The sequence below is a fragment of the Plasmodium fragile genome (assembly GCF_000956335.1).
Source record: "Plasmodium fragile strain nilgiri unplaced genomic scaffold supercont1.25, whole genome shotgun sequence".
NCBI lineage: Eukaryota > Apicomplexa > Aconoidasida > Haemosporida > Plasmodiidae > Plasmodium > Plasmodium fragile.
In genome coordinates this window covers 205,118-214,043 of record NW_012192605.1, presented here as the reverse complement: position 1 = coordinate 214,043, position 8,926 = coordinate 205,118, and the positions used below count along the sequence as shown (strand labels likewise).

General features: G+C 41.8%; 3 protein-coding genes across 3 annotated transcripts; all 3 read left to right on the top strand.

Annotated features, from left to right (window-relative positions):
- Positions 1 to 1,234: 1,234 nt before the first annotated feature.
- On the top strand, positions 1,235 to 1,580 carry AK88_02563 (uncharacterized protein; the record flags this gene model as incomplete). Its single annotated transcript, XM_012480188.1, has 2 exons — positions 1,235 to 1,349; positions 1,471 to 1,580. 2 exons carry the CDS (start codon positions 1,235 to 1,237, stop codon positions 1,578 to 1,580), a joined length of 225 nt encoding a protein of 74 aa, XP_012335611.1.
- Positions 1,581 to 4,077: 2,497 nt separating this feature from the next.
- On the top strand, positions 4,078 to 5,425 carry AK88_02562 (uncharacterized protein; the record flags this gene model as incomplete). The annotated part of the gene is made up of 5 exons (XM_012480187.1): positions 4,078 to 4,183; positions 4,591 to 4,738; positions 4,896 to 4,956; positions 5,073 to 5,232; positions 5,355 to 5,425. 5 exons carry the CDS (start codon positions 4,078 to 4,080, stop codon positions 5,423 to 5,425), a joined length of 546 nt encoding a protein of 181 aa, XP_012335610.1.
- A 1,896-nt stretch (positions 5,426 to 7,321) lies between these two features.
- On the top strand, positions 7,322 to 8,843 carry AK88_02561 (uncharacterized protein; the record flags this gene model as incomplete). The annotated part of the gene is made up of 2 exons (XM_012480186.1): positions 7,322 to 8,470; positions 8,694 to 8,843. The coding sequence occupies 2 exons, from the start codon at positions 7,322 to 7,324 to the stop codon at positions 8,841 to 8,843; spliced, it is 1,299 nt and encodes a 432-aa protein (XP_012335609.1).
- Positions 8,844 to 8,926: the final 83 nt, after the last annotated feature.

Below are 8,926 nucleotides of genomic sequence, written 5' to 3'. Positions count from 1 at the left end.
CCCCCCCCCTTTTTTTTTTTTTTTTTTTTTTTTTCTTTTTTATTATTTATACCTAAATTGATTCATATCATTTATATTTTTTTTTTTATACATGTAAAATTTCTTTTTTTTTTTTTTTTTTTTGCGTTTATATATATAAATAAAGCTCTGCGCCCCTTTTGATACGTCATCTCCACGTAATATCTACGTACATCCCCCATACATATATGCTAGAGCTTACATATATTTATATACCCTATGCGCGCACGTGTTGACCTCCTGCAGTTTGCACATAAGATTAAAGCCGTTTAAGCAGTGCATGCATACATGTAGATGCCACCTGCATATGCTCTTTAGAACCGCCTGAAGTGTACATCACACCCCGTAGAGCCACGCAAAAGCGTTGTTTTGTATTTGCCTCATTCAGCAACCACTCCGCTATTTTTATACAAAATGGGAAGCACAGAGGAACACTCACAGGAACGGGCCGAGAACTCGATCCAGGTAATTACGGCGCCCGTGAGACGTAGATCAGAGGGGGGAAATGCATGACGCGACAAAAATTGCAAATATGCATGTATATGACTCAGCCAAACCGTGGAGAATGAATAACGGGACAGCACAGGGAGAGCAGTTATCATGATCGAAATGAACGAACCCCAATATGTAGACCCAATTGCAGACCTGAATGTACCTCCTTTTTGCATTCTCCTTGGCGCAATTATTTGAAAAAAAATATATTTCAGCGGTACTCCCCGTTGTTGCATTCACGAAACGCGCGTTTATGACTCATTCATGTTTTGCCCTTTTTCATTCAATCTTATGTCGCTGCGTAAAATTGGGTTGGACGTTCTTCAAATGTTATAAACGTAAAGGCGAATTTTCAGTGGCGTGGAAACTTTCCGCATTTTTGTGCTTGTTCGATAATGTTTTGTGTTACTCTGTCTGATTTGTTCTTTTTTTTTTTCCACGATTAGTATTTCGTGTGCTCTCATTAATGTTAGTGCATGCGCGCGCTGCTCCACGTACATATATGCTTGCACATGCGATAGATGCTTCCCGCTCCCCCCCTGTCACACGCATCGCATTTTTGTCCAACACAATCGCGTCCATTCAGAAGGCGAAGCTACCGCCTGCCGCCCACACGCACATGTACGCGGACTTCTGTATAACACCCTGTTGCTTCTTCTACCCCCTCCCTTTGTAGGTCTCCATGACTAAGAAGCCAACGTTCTATGCTCGTATCGGAAAAAGAATGTTTACGGGAAATGAGGAAAAGAGCCCATTCGATGAAGTCATAATAACTGGCTTGGGGAGCGCCACCAAAATTGCAATTGGTGCAGCGTCCATAATGGAAAAGGAAGACATAGGTAAGTGTAAATGACGTGTACATGTTTCTACATGTGGGAGTGTTTCCCTTTGTTCATTTCAATCCTGCACATCTGACTGGTCACCTCACTGCGTTGCATACCATTCTACAACCACCCGTAGGACAAATCATAAAAATTGAAACGGCCTACTTTAGCTCCGATCGAATCAACAGGAGGATTCCGAAAATAACGATCATTCTGAAGAAGCACCCAGATTTTGTCCCAAGTTAAGTGGAGCATGTGGAGGATGCAGAGAAAACATGTAGCGGTTTTTATAAGTGACAAAAGAAACATGCATGTGCCGTTGGAGAACTAGACAAGCATGTATATAGTGACAACTGCACTTTGAATTATTGAACAGAACGTAAGAAAACGGGCTGAACAGAAGGGTCAAAAAAAAAAAAAAAAAAAAAAAAACTGGTGCAGACATGCCGTACATTTTTTTTTTTTTTTTTTTTTTTTTGGAGTAATTACGCCGCGTCATTCACGCGTCCTGTTGCGCACCGATGTATAAGTAAACTGTGCTCATACACATGCCGATGGCGACGTGGCGAGGGCCGCTGGCGCACACAAGTTGTACCCATGCCAAACACATTGACGTGCGTGCGAAAAAAACATTTCAAGCCCAAGGGGATATCGAGAAAGTAGTAAAAATGTCAAGATCGAAACGCCAAGGAAATTGTTGAGAGTTTTATTTATACATATATATATATATATACACGCCAAAAAAAAAAAAAAAAAAAAAAAAAATTGGAAGAATTGCTTACCCACATTTATGTTTTTTTGTATTTATTTTTGGCCTCCCACGTGTGTGCCTATATATATATACATGTGTATGTATTGTTATTTTTATTGTTGCAGCCTCCTTTCATTTTTCATGTTTTCCCTTCACCGTTAACACACCTGGCATGTTTAACTAATTTTATTTTTTTTTCCCCCCCACCTCATCGTGAAAGCTTTTTAATTTGATTGATCTTAAAGCGTTTACTTTATTTGTACACATACCACAACACACCTGTGCAACATTTAAAAAAAAAAAAAAAAAAAAAACATTCCGATAAACGGACACACAACCCCCCCCACACGCATATACATACAAATACACACATATGTACCTCACCCACAAATATATATATATATATATATATATATATATATATATATATATATATATACATTTACTTATATTCACTAATAATAATATATATATACGCTTACACACGCTTACATATTCAACTCACACTTTTTAATTCATCAAAAGGATAAACCATATGCATATTTTTTTTCTTATTAAGTTCATTTTGGAAAAAAAAAAAAAAGAGGCTAACAGGAAGGAATGCGTCTGAAGGGAGACATGTGCCAACGGAGGGGACGCCTCGCATTGTGTGGCGAGTTGGGGGGAGAGTTAAAGGTACCCAGTGCCATGAGGACGGTGTTCCGAAGGAAGGGCTCCAGGGGGGCCACGCAACTAACGGAAACTATGGGCGTTACGAGCCGTTTAAACCATGTTAGCCGTATTAGCAATACCCTTCTGTTATGCCCTTGTGAGGGGGGTGGTACACCCAAATGGTACCCCCTGCGAGTACTTGCCTGCCTTATAATTTTTGTCCGCTAGTTCGTATTTGCCACGTTAAATGCAAAGGACAGGTGTCCTTTTAGAGTTTTTTTTTTTTTTAATCATTCTGGTTGGGTTACTATGGCTGTGCGCGGTTCCCTCCATGTATGCATAAAAATGAACGGGAAAAATAATTCTTACAGTTTAGGTGTGGGTCACCACATGCAAAGGGGGGCGTCCTTTATAGTTTATGGACCAGCATAATTCCCCAGTACAAATTACACACTGAGCATTTCGTGTAGTTTCTCTCACTGGGTCTCTCAATTTTTTTCTGTTTAGACCCCCGTTGGGTAGAATATCGTGCTCTTCCTCATCGGTGGACGGGAGCAAAATAACCACAACGCGCTAATTAAGAACGTGCTGAAAAGGGGTATATTTTTGGTTCTTAAAATTGCATGGGAAATTATTCCCCGTACTGGTGTTGGTGCTGTTCTTACGAAGCACATTCTTATTTGTTCTTTCTTTTTTTTTTTTTTTTTCTTCCATATTGCATATATGTGAGGGTGCTTTCAAAACGTTTTGTACATATATTTATTTTTCACGTAACATGGATTTTGTCTGACCGTTATACCACCGCTACGTATGACCATACCGATGTCCTTACCCATGTTGTTGCCGTTGTCGTATAGCCCTTTTTTTTTTGTTCCTGCTTCAACCTACTCCCGTGCACACTGCGTTTAATTTGGTGTAGGTACCGTCTTCCGTGGTTTATGTAACTTCTTCGCAAGATAACCGCTTTGACATGTCCCTTGTACACTTTTTTTTTTTTTTTTTTTTTTTTCCCACCTGATTAGTTCATTTGGAATTTTCCAAACAGTTTTTTTATTACCCCATAGGTGACTTGACCTACTTTTATAATTTTTTTTTTTTTTTCCCCAAACTGAATTCTTTACATTTTCCCCTCTTATTTTTTGTTTTATTTTTTTGCCTCCATTGGGAGTTGATGTTTTTTTGCAAAAGGGGCACTTTTCAATAGCACACGAACGGAGAAGGGTGAATGAGTAGAGAGTCCGTTTTGCATAACGTTGATACCTTTTTTGTGTAATCGAAAAAGGGGAAAAATATAATTTCCTCTTGGACAAGGTATCAACTAGACTCATAAAGGGAAAAGCGATGGAAGACCAAAGTCCGGCCAATTTGATGAAGGGGGATGGACAGAGAAAAAGAATCAGCGATGAGAATTTGTCTATGTCGGCTCAGAGGCTACTTGAGCGGAACAGTAATGGCCCCAGAAAAAAAAAAAAAAAAAATTCCCCCCCCCCCCACAAAAATACATTTAACCGTTGTGTGTTATTTGTGTAGTTTTGCTAGTAATCATTTGGTCATGCATACACACATGAGATGGCATTAGCTGAGGGGGGAAGCGTTGTTCGATCTTTTCGTTCTTTCGAAAATGAAGGAACTTTTGTACGGGGTGCGTAGCAGGAAACAGCCCCCCCGCTCCTAAGAGGTCCACACGGAGGAAGAAAACCCTGTCGCTGTTTTGAGATTTTCCCCCAAAAGAAAACTGCTACGTGCATTTGTGCAAGGCGGTTTCTTCCCCCCTCTACACTTTATTTTGTCACACAGATTGGCACACCTGTTTGTAAAATTCATTTCTTTTTCCCTTTTCGCCCCCCTTGCTAGCGCTTAAATTGCAAGAGCTTCTTGAGAATAGCTACACAAATTGTATAAAGAAAAGCGACAGGGATCATTTCCGCCAGTACACCCCACGGGTAATGTGTGGGAACCCTTGCGAGTATTTTCCATCAACACCTCTTTCTGATTTTCAAAGGTGCGTGCCAGGAGGGGGCAGGTCCACCCTGTGATGGTTGCTATGGTTTGTCTCGTGTAACCATCCTCTGCCCCACTTCGTACACTACACATTTGTGCATGTAGGGATGTATATGTAAATTATTTACATGCATGCGGATATACCCTTCCCCTCATAGCCCTCAGCTGTTCGAGAAGCTTCCCCTGGACACGCTCTTTTTTATATTTTACTACCAACCGGTGAGTGGCCCCAAATAGGGACAAGTCGCATGCGCGCAATGTGTCTGCGTTGCGGCGGCGCTCCCTTTGTGCGCGTCCGCCTGCCTATACATACCTACCGCGTACCCCCCACTCAGGGAACCTACCAGCAACACCTGGCGGCGAAGGAACTGAAGAAAAAGTCTTGGAAGTATCACAAGAAATACACAACTTGGTTTCTGCCGTGCGATAAGAACATTCGCATGTTGAGTGACAAAACGGAGCAAGGAACCTACCTGTCCTTTGACTACGAATCGAGTACGTTTTGCGCGCTCGCGCGATTGCATGGTGCTGTGTGCGTATTCTTACATCCGTATATTCGCACGTGGGCATGCTTCTATGCGCGTGATGATGTTTGCCACGCCCCGCTCCCTCCGCAGCCTGGTCCAAACAACTAAAGGAGGCATTTTCTTTTGAAGACGTGTACCTGGAAGATGAAATAACGGCATAGCAACTGGCATGTCGCTAATTTTTTTTTTTTTTGCTGATGGTGTGCATAACGAAGCGAGCAGTGCACCCATTAGGGGGATTATAAGTCTTTTTATTGCTGCCTCATAATTGAGAACATGTTAGGCCAAAATGCAGATCCCTATATGTAGGGGCGTTTGTGTGTACCGTAAAATGTACAACTTTTTTTATTTTTATTTTTTTTCACTCCTTTAAAGTAAAAAAAATGGGTGTATGGTTACCACTAGTGTGTCCTGTCCTGTGATAAACAAATCCTTGCACAGATATGCAGCACAGTTGGCATGAAGAACGCCATACCATTTGCTACTTGTAATTGGAAAGATCCCATTAGACAGAAAGGGGACAAGCTGTTATCCCTTTAGACAACCCCTCAACGGAAAAAAAAAAAAAAAAAAAAAACTCCAAACTGATGTCGTTAGAACAGCTATTCAGGTGGTCATTCTCATTCATGCTAAGTTGAGCAACTTATTTTTCGTTATATATTCTAGCATGAAGATGATCTTGTTGCAAAGAAGTAATGGGTTAACTCCGCAACTTTTTTTTTTTTTTTTATGGCACATGGTCCAGCATACAAGTTGGCACAGTTTCATAAAAATTGCCTCCATTGGGTAAGGACGTAGGGTGTCCTCCCAATGTGTGTATGTACACGTGAAAAAAAAAAAAAAAAAAAAATTAACATGTTCGTGGTAACATGCACTTAAATCTTCCATTTTGGAAATAGTTTAAGGAATGGAGTAGCTATGGGAGGACGTGGAGGTAGAGTGGGCTGATGGTTGTTACGGTTACCCTATGCAACGCTTGCTCCCTTTTTGAGGTTCTTTTAAATAAACCCTCCCCTGTGGGACCACCCCCGTGCAGCATAGTGGAACGCCGTTGTGGAATTGTTGAAGCGGTGTTGCCATCCCAGTGTGCACCTCGAAACAGGAACGCGTATATTCATTCGAAGCGTATAAGACGGTCTACTTCTCACTGTGAGCATGTCTACCGATCTGACAATTACACACACAAGTAAAATTCGCTTACTTGGTTAATAAAATTTTTTGCCAATGGACGGGGATATCCATTATGGTGTGGACTTTTTTTTTTAAATGTGACTCTGCGTGCAGCATGTAGTTGTAATTTGCAAGACAGAGTACAAGTTGCGGAAGGGCAAATATTTTTTTTTTTTTTTTTTTTTTTTTAATTCTATGCTGAGCGCAACAAAGACAACACTTTTGAGTGGTACGTCCCAAGCGCCTCATGAGTACGCGTTCCTTTTTTGTGCATCGCGACGTTGTCCACGTGTCTGTGCGGCGGTGTAAGCATGCTTATAATGCGTTCATGTGATCTTCTGCCCAGTGTTGCTCTCTCTTATAGCCGCCTTCCACTTAGCACATGTTCAGGATGCAAAAATTCAATCTTCCCATTTATGAGTTTCTTTAATAGAAGGCCTCATTTTTGTGCGTCCACAAGTGTAGTATGGCCCAAGTACACACACCGAATTTTGTTTTTTCCTTTTTTTTTTTTTTTTTTTTTTTTCTATGCCCAATTTTGAGCATCCCTAATTGTCCATTCATGCACTTTGAGGATTTCCATACAAGTCTACACATTTTTACTTCTGTGGAATAGAGTAGGGGGAAATTTATCTACTGTGCTGGTGCGACATGCTAATTTTTTTTGTTTTTTTTTTTTTTTTTCCCAAAGGGTAAGCTAGCTGTACAAAGGTGCAAGCCCGTTGTTACAGCTAACATAGGGGTTGTTTTGGAATGTTTTTTTTTTTTTTTTTTTTTTTTTTTTCCGTTAGGAATACTTGCTACGTAGTTGCATAAGGTTGCATCTGATTAGACGCAGAATTGTGGCCTCCTCTTGTGGGACGCACGCCTACATTGGACCTGGCCAAATGAGGAGGTCATCGAAAAATTCTGGTGCGGCGCACAAGAAGGGGGAAGCCGGTTTGGCGCCGTCCAAGGCGCCTCAGCGGCAGGAAAAGGAGAAGCGGAGCGCCCCAATGAAGAAAAGCAAGCAAAGTGGGAAAAGCGGGCAAAACGGACAAAGCAGGCCGCGCAGTGGTGCCAAGCCGATCAAAACGAGCGAAGAGTCTTGGAAGTCTACCACATCTGCGCAATCGCCACGGCAGAGGCGACATGGAGAAGGGCCTCACCAAAAGGATAACCATCCGGGGGTGAATAAGAACCCGGAAAAAAATTCCTCAAACCATGTACTTGTTAGGGAACAAATGGAAGCTGCGAAGAGGGAAAGGATTAAGAGAGAAGGGGGAGGGTGCTTCCTATGTCTCTGCTGTGGAAGCAATGACGATGATATGATGAATGAGCTAATTTTAGAGGATGAAATAGGCAGGGAAAAGGAAGAGAAAGAAAAAAGGAAAAAGGAACAAGAGGAAGAGAGGCAACGGGAACGACTGAGTATGATGGAGGAAGAAGACATAATGAAGCGTCTACTCGAAGCAGCCGCAGAAGGAAAGACAGATGAAGAGGGGGAAAAAAAAAAAGTAGGAGAAGTGGACAAACCAAAGGCACAAGCAAAAACAGGTGCCCGTCTAATCATAAAAGATATGAAACCAAAATTGCTGCAGAAGAAAAAACCCAAGTTTAGTTTCCTTGGAGCAGCATCAGCGCCTCCCCCCCCTGCAGCCTCAGCCTGTGTAGGACCCCCACCGGAAGTCAAATCAACATCCGTACCAGTAAAGGAGGGAGTCTATTTAATATACAGTGATGAAAACAACGGACAGGTAGAATTACATTATTCCAAGCAGCCCATAAAAGGAAGAGGAGTATTAGCGTATATATCCTCAAGTACAATCCCAGATTTTTATTTTGTGAAGAATAATATGAAGCAAATATTACTCAAAGATGTTGCAAAAATAATGCAGAGTAGCTACGTGAATGATTTAAAGCCATACTACGAATGTGTAATTAATTTTATAAAAATGAAAAAAAAATTCAATGGCGTTTTATACTTGTTACCTGCTTTCAATGCTGAACCCCCTCCCAAACTGGACGTCATTTTTTTTGATTCCAAACAGAAGAAGGTAACGGGAGAGGGTGGAAGGGGCGTCACCCAAAAAGTACGCTGCGCTCATACAGACACTCATGTGTATAAATCGCGTCGACGAAAGTGTGCAGCGCGTTTGGGGGTGGGGTCCCCATTTCGTTGCCTCCACCTCTAATATATATGTGGAGGTCACTTTTTCTTTTACTTTAGTACACCTGCGCTTATGTTCACTTATCCCCCCCCCGCCCCTTTTTTCGCAGCTGCACTATGCCCCCATTGAAGAAGCAATCGAATTCAGGGGCAACTTCATTTTCGTCATTCAAAAGGGGCTCCCAATATTCCAGGAGGAAATAGAAACGGAGAAGCTCTGTTCCTACGTGTGCAGCTTCGGCGCGTTTCAGAACATTTAGTGACGGGTGCCCACAGGGCGCGAGGGAAGGGATTTCCTCATTGCTATGGCACTATTGCATTAGTTAGGCAGCGAAGCATAATG